Source organism: Hypanus sabinus, chromosome 9 (assembly GCF_030144855.1).
Source record: "Hypanus sabinus isolate sHypSab1 chromosome 9, sHypSab1.hap1, whole genome shotgun sequence".
Classification (NCBI taxonomy): domain Eukaryota; kingdom Metazoa; phylum Chordata; class Chondrichthyes; order Myliobatiformes; family Dasyatidae; genus Hypanus; species Hypanus sabinus.
The window spans coordinates 139,162,159-139,177,678 of NC_082714.1; the positions used below are offsets into that span (position 1 = coordinate 139,162,159).

The 15,520-nt window shown below is 41.8% G+C and overlaps 1 protein-coding gene across 3 annotated transcripts in view; it reads left to right on the plus strand.

Moving 5' to 3' along the window:
- The first annotated feature begins 1,889 nt into the window (after positions 1-1,889).
- LOC132399854 (polycomb group protein ASXL1-like) overlaps positions 1,890-15,520 on the plus strand; it is a 90,626-nt gene continuing 76,995 nt past the window's right edge. The window contains exon 1 of one of the 3 annotated variants that reach the window (XM_059980689.1): positions 1,890-2,365. In XM_059980689.1, coding sequence (XP_059836672.1) covers positions 2,306-2,365 — 60 coding nt within the window. In that variant the 5' untranslated portion in view covers positions 1,890-2,305. The remainder of the gene's footprint in view (positions 2,366-15,520) is intronic. The other 2 variants (XM_059980688.1, XM_059980686.1) reach the window with 2 other exon arrangements.

The window sequence follows — 15,520 nt, forward strand, 5'->3', positions numbered from 1 at the left end:
CCTACAGTGATTAGCTACACTGTTCACTCATTTTCTCAATTCATTTTAAATAAGAAAAAAATAGAGAGGTCAGGTGAGAAGGCAAGGTCAACATGATGATAATGATTAAGAACTTGGATGAAGGAAGAGATTACAGGAGCCCTGGATTTCTGCAAACACAAAATGAATTTGAGATGAAGGTTGAAATCACTGGGGTTGAGCACAGTGGCTGTGGGGGGGGGGGGGAGGAATTGAGGATACATCACTGAGAAACTTTGATTTGGTGTTGAGGCAATGAAGAACTAGGATTTTCAGGAGAGAAAGAGGGTGGAAGAGTTTGAAGCACTCAAAGGAATAGAGGTGACAGCTAAATAGAGCAGAAACTAGAGTAATGAAAGCCATTTCACTACAGTTTGAGTTGCATCAGAGGCTGAAAGGTAGAATTAAGCAGGACCATTATGTAAAGTGGAAAGTTGTCATTCATGAGGATTATGTCTATTAACCAAGGATGTCAACATACTGTAATCAAGAAACATTTGTAGATGGCAATTGCATTTTTGCAAATGAACAGATATTCTGGATAGATATAGAAGGAAGGACAATTATTATTGATCCATACAAAGTTAATTATCGCAGATATGAGGAAAGATTCAACAGTGTTATGACCCAGGTTGCTTCATGTTTTGGTTGAGGGTTTCCAATATTCTTGGTTTTAATCAAAAATATATTTCTTTAGTTTGATTTTTGTTCTTTATGTAGAGCATCTTGCAAAATAAAAGAACAGTCTGAATTTACAGATCAGTGTGACTTACAGTTTTTTCTAAAAAGTTTTAAGCTCTTCCTAAATCTGCCACTGACAATAGGGTAGAAAGATCAACAAATAGGCAACTTTGCACTAGTTGTTGGATACCTTTAAACCATTTCCTACTATTTCCAACTCATGTATTAAACTTACAATTGCCATATAATTTTAACATGTAACTTGACTCTCTCAAAATTTTATTTTTTTATCACGTTGTAAACTTTCAGAATTTAGATAAGCATAATACTTTTACCATAAAGATTTTAAATATGGATATTTTTTTCTCAAACCAAACTAATTAAGAAAAATCCACGTCATTAATAGAATAATAATTTTGTTTATTTAGTTAGAACGCATGTTAAATAGGCTTGGTAAAGGATATACTTTGATCTTGAAAGTTGTGTTTCTAAATTAGTTCAAGTGAAGTAAGGTACTGTATGTTAATAAAACAGATCGCAAACAGACATTGACACTAGTGTTGACACCGAACATTGAAATAGGAATATTGCGTGTCACTCAGTTTTGCGAATCTAGGTGCCACGATTTTCATAATAATTATTTTTCGAACTATATTTATTATTATTGCTTTTATTTTTTTAAAATTTAAATTCAACACTTCATTCGTTTAATTAAAACGTTCACAGGGAGATTGTTGAAAAATAGTGACCGAAATTAGAGGACTCGTGGAACAATTTGTATGTTTTTTTTGGAGTTGATGACAAAAGCTATGCATATAAAACTATTTTGGGATGGGTAAGGGCTAATAGATCGCACGTTTCTTTAATTTCGCGGAAGATCCAATTCCGCTTCACATGCACCAAGCTGTCCCGTTACTGCAATACCACTCTTTGCCCCGGGGCGGCAGAGTCGGCCTTTTGAAGCCGGCACTCGCGGACTCGCATGCCCGCTCTTCCTGGAGGCTCACGGACGTTGTAGTCCACCGCCGAGGAGCAGCAGCCTTCTCAAAGGGCGCCGCCTCCAAACGGAACTACAAACGCCAGGGTGCACTGTCGGCTTCTTTTAAACAATAATTCAACCGCGCGAGAGAAAAAGCGTTTTTTTTCGCCCCAACATGCGCCCCCTCCTCCTTCAATCACCCATCCCCTCGGGGGTTAGTAAGAGGCGTAAGATTCGGGTATAAAAAAACAGAAATTGCTCAAGAGGGCGGAACGCCGCATGTTTTGAACGCGCAGGGTTTCTCAGGGTATCAGTTGCAAAAAAAAATAGGTGAAGAAGAAAACAACAATTGCTGCGGCTAATGACGTCAGTTGCCCTTTGGCCCTGTTTTCATTATGGCCGTTTGCGTAGCCTAGGAGCCCCGGGATCCGCAGAGTGAGCAGCGTCCGCCCGGTTGCAGCCGACCATTGCACCGCCCGGCCGCCGGCCCGCCCGCAGTTGGCCTTCAGCTTTGGAACGGCGGCGTTCGCAGTGCGACGCGCGGCGCGGACACAACGCTCTCTGCTGCATCTTTCCCTTTGCAAGGAGCAACAAAGAAGCAGGAGAGGAGGAGGAGGGAGGGAGAAAATGAAAGACAAGCAGCAGAAGAAGAAGAAGGACCGCACGTGGGCTGAGGCTGCCCGCATGGTAACTAAGAGCGTTTGAGATTTTCATTCCCCCATTCAGAGCCATCTGAAATGGGTTCATGACCCGATGGGGGGCGGGCGCTCGGCTCTGGCTCCTGGAACAATAATAAATGGAGCAATCAAGGCTCATCCAGCGCACGTTTATCATGTGTGTCACCCTCCGGGGCACACGGGTCTCCTTTTAATCCTCCCCTCCCTCCTTACAAGGATTTCTAATTCACTCTTTTTTATTCGTCCCTATCGTTTCTTAAGACCGGTTAAAGTTGGTGTGCTTGTTTTTTTTGTTTTAATGTTAATTCATTTATATAAACACATGCATGGAAGCATTTTTGTGCGCATCATGCCAATGGGTAGTATTTACATGAGTATCACTAATCCGTACGTGTTTTTGTCCTTGTTCTTGACTGGGTTTTTTTTTGCTGTTGTCGGCTATTCGTTAAGCAACTTAAAAAAACACTCAAGCTGTTTTCCCTTTTTTTTCGTGGCTTGCATTATGGTGAAATGTAATATGCAGTGTATTATTTTCTGGCAGTGACTCATTCCCCTTCAGTTAGTTTGGACTGCTTTGTAGACTCCCAAGAATTCCATTGCAATGCAGACGTGGTTCCCGGTCAGAAATGAATTTTGCGCTGTGTGGCGTAACAGGTTTCGGAGATAACCAAAGTAATCTCTGGCGTGGTCTTGATGTTATGTCACAGAATGTCTGGAACTCTTAACATTTGACTGTCCATTCCATTAAGGAGGATTGGTATTGAATGCATTCCCTTCCCCTGTCGCATCACTTAATTGTAAACCGAATGGAACTCCTGTAACTACAATTGATTGATATTGTATACTTTTAAGATAATTTAGCTCAAATGCACTCAATATTGTACTTAAGATTATGCGATGGACACCGAGTATAAAAGCTCACGTCGATTTCACCGATATTTTAACGCTAATATGTGGCATGTTTTATCTAATCTCATGATTCATTAGTGTATTCTGTTAATGCATGTTATGTATTTGTCAGCATGTACTTTATAAATAGGAATTCATGTGCCGTGTCAGACTCCTATGCACTGCAGACGCTGGAAATCTGAAATAGTACAAAAATCCTAGAAATACCCAGCGCCTTTTAGATAAAAGAAATGGTTAATGTTTCTGTTCCGTTCTTTGGTTTGCTTTGTATTTCCAGCATTTTTAATACTAATGTGATTTATAGCCCCTGCATTTGGGCAAACAGTGTTAAATATAGATGTAATAGAAGTTCCTGTTGATTGTTTTAGTGCTGAACTTTTTTTAAAAAATCAGAACTGATGATGAAATGTTTAGTATGAATGTTGGACGTAATGATTGGGTCGTGAGAAGGGTATACTTAGCCGGAGATTGGAATGTAGTGTTCTGTAGCAACAGAATAGTAATGTGAAGAGTTACAGTGACCCTTTTCTCCCATAACATTTTGTACATTATTGTTTTTGAGAGCTGGCATTTGGTGGTGCCAGTATTGTGTGCCATTTTATCCTTCATTTAAATATGCTAAGCATCATGTCGTTTACAGTAAAGACCAGAATAGCACGTAGCTTTATAATCACTACCATGCTGGGAAGAATCAAATGAGTGCCCTTGTGACAGATAACTGAATGATTTGTCAGTATTTTTGATGTTTAACTTGAATGCCTTTGCAGTGCGATGTTTTAGATATGCCAGTAAAAGATTACGTTTTTAGTGTCTCAGGAAGATGAAGGCTTTGACTGGAATGAGCAATATGCTGTCTTTAATTTCAGTGTATTAGCTGCATTGTCGTCTTCAGTCTCTGAGTGATAGAATAGAGAAGTTTGTGCACAAAGTTAAAAGGGACAAACTCTTCAAATAAACAACTATGCTGCTCCTCCAGTCGTGATCTTAGTAGCTCTTAACCTTTTCTACTTCCTTCCAAACCAATCCCAGGAGCAGAACATCTGGCCCATTAGTCTGCTGCTTGTGCTGGAGTGGCTGCAGAGTAGATTCTCAGTATATTGTCTGGACTGGAGTATTTCATTTACTAGTTGCTGTTGGACAGGTGGGGTTTGTTTTCCCCGGAGCAGGGAAAGCTGACTGGTGACCTGATATGGGTATATGAAAAATTGGGGGGGAGGGGGTGGTTGGTGGTAAAAATTCTTTCAAAGGACCTAGGAGCAGAATTAGGCCATTCAGCCCATCGAGTCTGCTCACCATTTCATCATGGCTGATCCCAGATCCCATTCAGCCCCATACACCTGCCCTCTCACCATTTCCCCTTGATGCCCTGACCAATCAGGAATCTATCAACCTATGCTTTAAATATACCCACAAACTTGGTTTCCATCATAGTCTGTGGAAAGCATTCCACAGGTTCACCACTCTGTGGCTTAAAAAAAAATAATTCATCCTTACTTCTGTTCTAAATGGTTGCTCCTCAATTTTGGGGCTGTGCCCTCTAGTTCTGGATACCCCCACCAAAGGAAACATCCTCTCCACCACCACCTTATCCAGTGCTTTCGATATTTGGTAGGTTTCAATGAGATCCCCAAGTATTCTTCTAAATTACAGTGAGTGCAGGCTTCACCAAATGCTCCTCATATGTTAACGCCATTCATTCCCAGAATCATCCTCATGTACCTCCTCTGGACTCTCTCCAATGACAACACATCTTTTCTGAGATAAGGGGCCCAAAACTGTTGACAGTACTCCTAGTGAGGCCTGAATAATGTCTTATAAAGGCTCGGCATTATCTGCTTGTTTTTATATTCTATTCTTGAAATAAATGCCAACATTGCATTTGCCTTCCTTACTGCAGACTCAACCTGTGAATTGACCTTCTGGGAGTCTTGCATGAGGACTTCCATTTGCACCTCTGATGTTTGAATTTTCTCCCCATTTAGATAATAGTTTTGCACTATTGTTCCTTTTACCAGAATGCATTGTTCTACATTTCCCAGCACTGTATTCCATCTGCCACTCTTTTCCCCATCCTTCCAATTTGTCTGCAATTGCATTGTTTTCCTCAGTTCTATCAACCCTTCCACCTATCTTCGTAATTCTGCAAACTTTGTCACAAAGCCACATCAGATCCACTATCTGAAGCATTGACAAGCAATTTGAAAAGTACTGACCCCTGAGGAATGCCATGGCAGGAATGTCGAGGGCAGAGGTTTAATTTGAGGTTCAGAGGCGATCTGAGGAAGATTTTTTTTGCAGTGGTCGAATTCTTTGTGCCATCTGTGCTGATAGAGGCAGTCACTTGCATCTAGCCAATCTATTTAAGAACTTGTTTAGATGCTCCATTTAAGTAATCAGACAAACTCTTAAGCAGCCAAAGCATAGAACACTGTTGCCTAAAGCGGGTAAATGGGATTCGTATAGGTGGCTGCATTGATTGGCATGGAGAAAGTGGTCCAAGGTCCTGTTTCTGCTCTGACTCTTCCAACAGGGACTGTTCTTGTCTGTAATATGCTACATTTTTATTTTTTTTTTGTAGTGTGCTTTACAGTAGAGCGGATAGCAATTGGCCCATTATAGTCCAACATAGGTTTCCTCCGATTCATGGGAACTTTGGCATCCAGTGGGGTTATCTGTAGAAGAGTTTGAATATTTTGCAACAAGTAGAATATACGGGCATTCTAAAAACTTGTTTAGTAAAGGGCTCTGTATGCTACTAATAGTATATTGACTGGGTGGGTTATTTATATTGGAAATGATTAAAAACAGTACCTGTTTAGTTTAAGTAAATTCAGCCTTCATTTCAATATGTTGTTATCATAAAATTGTCTGAAATCCTGCAGTACTTGTGATATTTTTAGTATTGGATTCTAGAAGTCTGAGACTCCCTTTTTCATTATTTTGTACTCATCTGTAATTGTAATTGTCTGCACAGTGCTCTTAGTTTTAACTACCTCACGGGTACTACTGGGACAAGATTTGCCATCACAGAAGCTGCACTCATGGCTTGTTGATGTGCTGATAGTGCACCAGCTTCAGGACTTGCAGCAGAGTCCAAGTTGCACACTGAGTGTCATTCAATATTGTTCAATGTCATTTCCTGTAAAGGAAATTCCAGGTCCCATGCTGCATAAGACACAGAACACAATAAATGTAAATACATAAGATGGCTTTGTATGCATTGATTTTATGTATAAAGTGACACAAGGCACAGGAGTGTCTGTACCTAAGGTGACTCCGTCAGAAAGTGGTAAAGCTGTGGTGGATCAGCTCGACTGCTTGGGGAAAGTTACTGTTTTTTTTTGAGTTTGGTGGTCCTGGCATGGATGCTACATAGTCTGTTCTCTGGGAGTGGGATAAACAGTCCATGAGCAGAGCGGGGGGATCCTTCATGATGTTACTGGCCCTTTTCTGACAACTTTCTGTTTATATGTCTTTGATGGCAGGTAGGCTGGTGTCAGTGGTCCATTGGGCAGTTTAGCCTTCCTGTCTGGCACGGTGCAGTTTTCATACTGTGCAGTGGTGCAGGATGTTGGGATGCTCCTTATTGTGTATTTGTAGATGTGCACGGACCAGCTATCTTCAGCTTCCTCAGAAAGTACAGTAAAAGTATTGGTGAACTTTCCTGATTGTGCAGGATATGTTCTGGAACAATGAGAGTCTGTGTGAGATGTACACTCCCAAGAGTTTGAAACTATTCCTAGTTTCCACTACTGTGCCGCTGGTGTAAAGTGGGTCGTGAGTGGTGCGAGTTCTGCTGAAGTCAATAACCATCTGCTTTGTCTTGACGACATTGAGAAAGAGGTTATCCGCCTGGCATCAACCCTCGCTCTTCCACCTCCTCTCTGATGGCCATCTCATTGTTGGTGATGAGCCCCACACTTGACCATGTGACTGCTTGGTACTTGGCCCTGCGGTCATGTGTGAGTAGCGTGTACAGCAGTGGGCTCAGTGCACAGCCCCCATGTTGAGGATGATTGGGAGGAAGGAGTGTTTGTGATTCGGATGTCCAACGTCCAATTCCTCTGTGGTGTATTTAGACTGAGAGTAGGAGTTTGTTCATCAAAGTCTGTGGGACAATAGTGTTGAATGCCGAACTGAAATCCAGAATCGGCATTCAAAATATTTATAATCAAAATACATATCCCATATACAAGCTTGAGATTCATCATCTTGCAGGCAGTCACGAAGAAAATAGAACTCCACACAACAAAGACCATCAAGCACCCCGTGCCTAGGGGGAAGGGGGAAGAAATGGTACGTACAATGAAAAGCAAATGGTAACATACAGAACATGAACTGCAGAGTCTGCGAAAGTGCCACGGAGCCAGTCCAGCACTGCAGCAGATCCAGGAGACCGGTGGCTGCAGAGTCAATCCAGTGCAAAAGCAGGTGAAGCTTCTTGGTGTAGGATCTGAACACCCGTTTGACCTTCACTCTCTGCCTCGACATGTTGATCTTTTTAGTTCGGTTCGGCTCTTAAGTTGGCTAAGCATCGATTCAGGTTTTTGCTTTCTGGCCAGGCCCCACTGCTTTAATCTGGCCCAAAGTTGCAACCACTCTGCAAGGCCAATCCAGCCATGACTGCCATAGTCGGACATGCGTTCTCAAGAGTCCAGTTCACTGAACCCTTCAGATGCCAAAAGGTTCATACAAACGGTTTAAAGTCACAACTCCTACAGGGAAGTTACAGGCTGTGGATTGCCGTGATCATGGTGCAGGAAAACTATATTAATGAAATAGTTAGTAGCTTTGTTTACTGCCTGCAAAATGAGTCTTGCCAGCACCGTCTTGGTGTTCTGACATGAGTGTTTTTGTTTTCTTAGTGTGACAGGACTAGGTGCATGACAGACACTATGGCATCTGTCGTAGAGCGATTCTGTCTGTAAGTATATCAGTGAGTGTCCAGTGTGGTAGGAATGGTGTTCATGATGTGAGCCATTACCAGCTGTTCAAAACACTTCATATTTGCCATCAGTGCCACTGGGTGGTAGTCGTTTAGTTCTGAAGATGTTGCGTTCTTTGGTACGGGGGTAATGGTGGCTGGTTTGAACCAAGTGGGGACAGCAGCTTCGATGAGTGAAGTGTTGGAGATTTCCGTGATGATGTTAAAGAGCTGGTGCACACACTCCCTGAGTTCTCAGCCTGGGATGTTATCAGGCTCAGCAACCTTATGGGGGTTGACTCTGGAGTCCTCATCATGTCTGCTGCTATTACAGCCAGAGGCTGCTCACCTGGTAGTGGCATTGTGTTGCATGCATTGAATCGGGTATAAAAGGTGTTTAGTGTCAGAGAGGGAGGTGCCAATTTTTTTAAACAAACATACAAACCTTTTATTCAAAGACAAAAGACAATTAAAAATTAGGGGTTACAATACAGTTAGTGAATTCAAATTAAAATAATTACCAGGTATTGTCACTGTTTTTCCTTATGTTTTTCCTTATGTTTTTCCTTGCATAGTCGGTAACGCCCAGCCATGTATGCCAATGTTCATTATCGGCGTGTTCATGTTTTTTCGTGTCTAGGCTGACTTGTCCTCTTCATGCCTAAGATGAGGTTTTTCCTGGCAGCTCTGAGAGCGGTTTTGTCAACGGGCGCGAAGGCAGCATCCTGGGCTTTTAGTAGGGAGTGCATCTCTGTGTTCAGCCAGGGTTTCTGGATGGGCTGTGAGGTACCAGTGTCGCCTCCACACTTACAGATGTAGTCAATGACAGATGAGGCATGTGATTTGAGGTCCACATCGTCTCTGTTTTTAGCAACCTCTTTGAACATCTGCCATTCAAAACAGTTGCAAAGCTTTGAGATCGCCTTATTAGGCAATACACTGATGGTCTCCAGACTTGTTTCTCCATTTTGAGAATGTTGGTTTGAGACATCTTTCCCGCTGGCCACTGTTGAAATAGACTGAATGGCATCAATTGCTGATTTGTATGATGGCTACAAAATTGTGTGGTGATTGTCCGTGTCAGTCCAAGTATTCCATTGGCTTCATGTGCATAACTGTCGCACCCTGTCTTAGTCACTGATACTTAATTTGTACAAATGCAGTGTTGCTGTTGCATGTTATAAAACCTGGGTGCTTTTTTCCCCCAATCTCATCTTTTGTTTCCTATTTTTATAATGGCATTCGATGCAATTGCACAGTAATTTGAATTTCCTTCAGTCTGATCATCAATGGGCTAGTTCTTTCTTTACAGCCTGCAGGAGGTTTAATCTTGCTAGCGGATGATCCTGGTCTCTATTAGCCTCCGACTAAGCAGTGCCTATAGGGGTGCTTCCCCCCCCCACCACCATCATGACATTCATGGTGTCAGTGAGCAAAGCCCAGCTCCCAGCTCAAATGATCAGGGTTGTTGAACATAGCTAAATGTTTCCAAGATTTAGAAACTTGTAAATATTAAGAATGGTGTGAGTTTAGTTTCCTGTTTGTTAATTTCCCTGAAATATTTGGGAAGTCTCAGTCTGTTGGAGCTCCAGTGTGGAGCAAACTGACAGATTCAGAACTTCTTTCCATTGAAATTGTCATAGGATTGCAATTCTATTCAAAGTTGCCAGGAATTACTGGCAAGATATAAGCCAATTTAATTGCTTTCACAAAAGCTATTTGTAACCTCAATCTAGCATTTAACTGCTTTACTGATACTAGTTTATTTTTTCCCTTCCTACTGCCTCCAATGGGATTATCGCACTGCTTGTTACTCCAAAGGCAAGTTGTGCCAGAAAGTTTTGTGATCAGATCTTCACGCAAGCCCTAAAACTATATAAAGAGAACCCAATTAAATAAATAACATTATACTTGTTCATTTATTTATTGAGGAAAATGACCCAATACTACATTGTTATGAACCCCGTAACTGGAGAACTTACCAGCAAAGATAGAGAGGTCTGTTGAAGTCTGATGTCACTATTTTCAAACGTTTTATTCGTAAAGGGACACAAAAGTAGGGTTAATACATACATTCAGGTAGTGCACATTGTCAACATTCAATCGAAAGTGCGGGTATAGTAATCATCATTAAGAAGTGAGCTCTGCTGGTGTCTAGGGGTTAATAGATTGTCCGTTGGAAATATAAAAGTAACTCTGAAAGTCTGCGGGCCTCAGCCCTTTGAAAATCGCTGCGTTTTGCTTGGGGCGACCGAGAGAGAGAGATTGGGGGGAGAAGAGAAAGAACTTGCCGAGTCTTGATGAATCTTCCGTGAAATCGGGGAAGCGTTGGTTTCCTCTCCCCGATATTAGTTAAAAGCGGTTTCCTGTGATTCCAGCCACAAATTACAATCCCGGAATCTAACGCACGTGGCTTCCTTCAGAATGGCATCCCGCTGCTGCGGGATCGCTCTCTCATGTCTTCTTGGTGCGTCTGAGGGGCTGTCCCCCTGAGACTCTCCTTTATACTTCCTCACGGGGTCACAGGTGTCAATCAGGTTGGGATGATGCAATCTCTCTCTCAACCAGCCCACCTTGCCCGAGGGCTTTTCACGTGGTCTCCAGGAGACAATAGTTGCTGGCATCTTATTCTGTATCCCTGGTGGGACGTGCAATTTTTCACGTTTCTCTCTCTCTCACTTCCTGGGTCTACTGACCCCCCCCCCCCCCCCCCCCCACCCCTCAACGGGTGCTCTTGCGATTCTCACAAAGGAGGGGGCTGGGATCATAACAACATATACTTGTTGGAAAAAGTACGTGAACCTTTGCTTTCAGTAACTGATAGATGCTTTGTACAGCAATAACTTTAACCAAATGTTTCCGGTAACTGTTAATCATTCCTACACATCGGCTGGGATGTATTTCAGGCCATTCCTCCTTGTAGAACTGCTTCAACTCTGGGATGTTGATGGCTTCTTTGCATGAACTGATTGCTTCAGATCCTTCCACAACATTTCTATAGGATTAAGGCCAGCACTTTGACACGGCCATTCTAAAACAAGATTTTACTACTTTTTAAACCATTTTGTTGATTTACTCTTATCTTTTGGATCATTGTCCTGTTGCATTATCCAACTTCTATTAAGGTATAGATGACGGACTGCTACCCTGACATTCTCTTGTAAAATGTCTTAACACCATTTTGAATTCATTATTCCCTCAATGATTTCCAGCTGGCTAGGCCCTGAAGCAGCAAAGCAGTTCCAAACCGATGCTCCTTCCACCATACTTCACAGTTGGAATGAGTTTTCCTCCAAATGTAGCAATGTGCATTTCTGGCAAAAAGTTTATCTTTTCTGTCATCTGTCCATAGAGTATTGTGGCAGAAGCGCTGTAGAACATCCAGGTAGTTGTTTGCAAATATGAGATGTGCAGTGATGTTTTTTTTCTTGGAGAGCAGTGGTTTCCTCCATGGTGTCCTTCCATGAACACCATTCTTGTTCAGTGTTTTTCTTTCATGGACAAATAAACAGAGACTTTAGCAAGTTCCAGAGATTTCTGTAGATCTTTTGCCTTGGGTTCTTTTTCACCTCTAAGGTTGTGCTCTTGGTATTTGTAGGATGCCCACTCTGGGAAGAATAGCAACAGTACTGAGTTTCCTCTATTTGTAGGTAATTTCTCTTACTGTGGACTGATGAACATTCGTGTCTTTAGAAATACTTTTGTAGCCTTTTCCAGCTTCCTGCATCTCTACAGTTCTTCTGAGGTCCTCTGAAAGTTGCTTTGATCAAGGCATGGTGCACATAAAGCGATCTTTCTTGAGAAATGTAGGGTCTGTCAGTAATCTGGCTTTGTGTGTCTTTTTATAGGGCAGGGCACCTCTACAACCAACACCTCCAATCTCCTCTCATTGATTGGAACACCTGACTCCAAATAGCTTTCATAGAAGGATTTACCCCAGAAGTTTGCATACTTTTTTTCCAATATTTGTAATATTGGATAATTTTTCTCAATAAATAAATGAGTGTAAAACACCCCCCCCCTTTTTAGGTTGCTGTATCTTTCCCTAATTAGAAGAGGGCATGGTCTGGTTAGTGGGGGTACTTTTTTCTCTTATGATTTTGATCACTGTTTGTCCTCCAACCTGATGGCATGAATATCGATTTCTCCTGCTGAGCAAATTTCTCCCCACCTGCCTATTACTTCCCCCTAGGTCACCATCTCCTTTCCTTTCTCCTACTGACCACTCTTCTCTTCTTCTTCTCCAGTCCTTGACCTTTCCCATCCTCCTGGCTCCCCCTATCAAATTCCAGCTAGCTCTTTTTGTCCCCCCACCTTTTTATTTAGACATCTTTCCTTTTTTCCTCAGTCCTGAAGAAGGGTTTTAGCTCAAAGCTTTGACTGTTTACTTTTTCCCATAGATGCTGCTTGAGCTGAATTCCTTCAGAATTGTGTGTATGTGTATGTTGCTATTTATCCAGTGTTTTCTACATCATATGGCAACTTTCTATATAGTTTGCTTTAAAGTCCCTGTCTTATTTAAAATTATCTCATAGTGCACCTCTCTATCCCAAGGATTAATGCTGCCTTTTGTTATACCGGAGTCTTGGGTATTTTTATAATTTACTCAGAACTAGTTGTATGGTTGTGATTAAAATGCAAAACTAACCAAAACTTTGGTATAGTAGGTTTAGCACCTAACTTAGATAGACTCCTTATAGACAAATGGCCTGTAGAAATGTAGAGGAATATGGAGTCTCAATAGGTTTGGTGCTGAAGGTATTTGAGAAGTATTTCAGGTGAATGCAGACATAACCATATAACAATTACAGCACGGAAACAGGCCATCTCGGCCCTTCTAGTCCATGTGGAACGCTTACTCTCACCTAGTCCCACAATCATATTTTGTTTTAGTCTGTGAAACCAGAATGTGATGCTTTTTTTTAAAAAAAAGTTTTAAAATTGATTTTTGGATTTTCCAAACAGTCTCTTAATGGTTTAACTGACTTTAGGTGGTAGTTTTGAGAATAATCACTAACTGATGCTTTTGATGCAGCTAGTTATTTGATGCAACCATCGCAAGTTTGATTTCACTCTTCCATATGTCTGGTGTTTACTGCATGTGAAAACATTACTCATAGTATTTGTTATAAATGTCAGGGGATTATAGTAAGATGAGTTCATTTGTACCAGGTTCCAGATGCTGTGTTAACATACATCCAATATGTTGGAGCTACATTAACTGTATGAAATAAATTGCTTTGCCTGACAATTACACTGCTGTTTCATTTACTCTTTGAAAAGAATTTACACTAGAAATTTTAAAAGGATAACCTGGAACTCCATTATATAATTTTCCTGATAGAAGACTTGCTAACGGGGGATAAAGACCTTAAAAATAGGCATTTAAATTTCTTTAATAGCCTTCCCAAGCCTTGGAATAACAGTTGAGATTTTAAGCTTAGAGCTGAATCATTGCTACTTGGGGCTGATGCCAAGAACACACTCGCAACTTGGTAGCTTAAATTTGCTGGACAAAGGTTTCCTAATCTTTGGCAAGGCCCTAATTCTGGAGACTTCAAGGAGGATTCACAGTTCAAGCACGGCTTTTCATTCAGTTGGGGAAAAAAAAACTTTTGACAACCAACTCCCTGTCATGCCTATCAAAACCCTTAAATATTATCACTCTATCCTTGAAATATTCTAAAATTATGAGAATAATAATTGGTGTAAGTGTTGTGGCACACATGAACCCACTCTGCCATTAATGGAAAGTGAACATCTGAGCATAGTCAAGTGCTGTCACTGAAGTTTGACTTGCGTGTTTGCATGAATATATTTTAACAAGAGATGTGAATGCCATAGATTTGATGTGGAGAAATGCTGAATTAAATTAACTTTATTTCTTACATCCTTCATATATATGAGGTGTAAAAATCTTTGTTAATTCTCCATCTAAATGTGCCATTTGCAATCATAGTAATTTATAATAAATAGGACAGTCAGTGTAATATAGAGTACACTCAAATCACCTTGAGTTCATCAGTCTGATGGCCTGCCTGGTGGATGAAGCTGTTCCAGAGACAGTTGGTCCTGGCTTTTATGCTGTGGTACCGCTTCCTGGGTGGTAGCAGCTAGAATAGATTGTGGTTCGGATGACTTGGGTCCCCAATGATCCTAGGGGCCCTTTTTACACACCTGTCCTTGTAAATATCCTGAATCATGGGAAATTCACAAACTGTAGATGCGCTGGGCTGTCTGCACCACTCTCTGTAGAGTCCTGCGATTAAGGGAGGTACAGTTCCCGTACCAGCCAGTGATGTGCCCTTGTAGAAAGTTCTTGGGAGTTGGGAGCCCGTAGTAAACTTCCTCAACTGTCTGAGGTGAAAGAGGCATTGCTGTGCCTTTTTCACCACACAGCTGATGTGTACAGACCACGTGAGGTCCTTGGTGATGTGGATGCCGAGGAACTTGAAGCTGTTTACTCTCTCTAGCCCAGATCCATTGATCTCAATAGGATTAGCCAATCTCCATTCCTCCTGTAATCCACAACCAGCTCCTTTGTTTTTGTGACATTGAGAGAGAGGTTGTTTTCTTGACACGACTGTCAGAGAGATGACTTCTTCCCTGTAGGCCACCTCATCATTGTTTGAGATTAGGCCAATTGATGTAGTGTCGCGGCAAATTTAATTAGCAGATTGGAGCTGTGGGTGGGTATACAGGGAGTAAAGAAGGGGTCTCAGTATGCAGCCCTGAGGGGTTCCTGTATTGAGAGTCAGAGAGTTGGAGGTGAGGGAGCCCATTCTTACCACCTACTGACGATCTGACAGGAAGTCCAGGATCCAGCTGCACAAGGCAGGGTCAAGGCCAAGGTCTCTGAGCTTCTTGTCAAGCCTGGATGGAACTGTGGTGTTGAATGCTGAACTGTAATCCAAGAACAGCATTCTCACATAAGTATCCATCTTGTCCAGATGTGTATGGGTGGTATGCAGAGTAGTGGCTATTACGTCGTCTATCAATCGGTTGTGTCAGTTTCCTGCATCTTCTAAGAATACAATTAAACTCCACTTGTAGCTGTGACGTGTAGCCCTCGGGGACAGAATGATGCCTGTTTTTTTTCTCTCACATTCACCTCTTTGGAGACTGCATGGAGTTGTATGGTAAATGAGATGGTAACTTTGGGCTGATTTTTTCTTTCTGTTTGTTTTTGAATGAAAGCACTTTGCAGCGTTTGCACTTTACTTGCTGGTTTGCGAGCTTGGGGCACAGAACTGGATGATGTGTCTACGCTCATCCAGAACTGCAGCTTAGCGTTAGTCATGGAAAGAATTCAAAGGATCTCCTTATAACCCT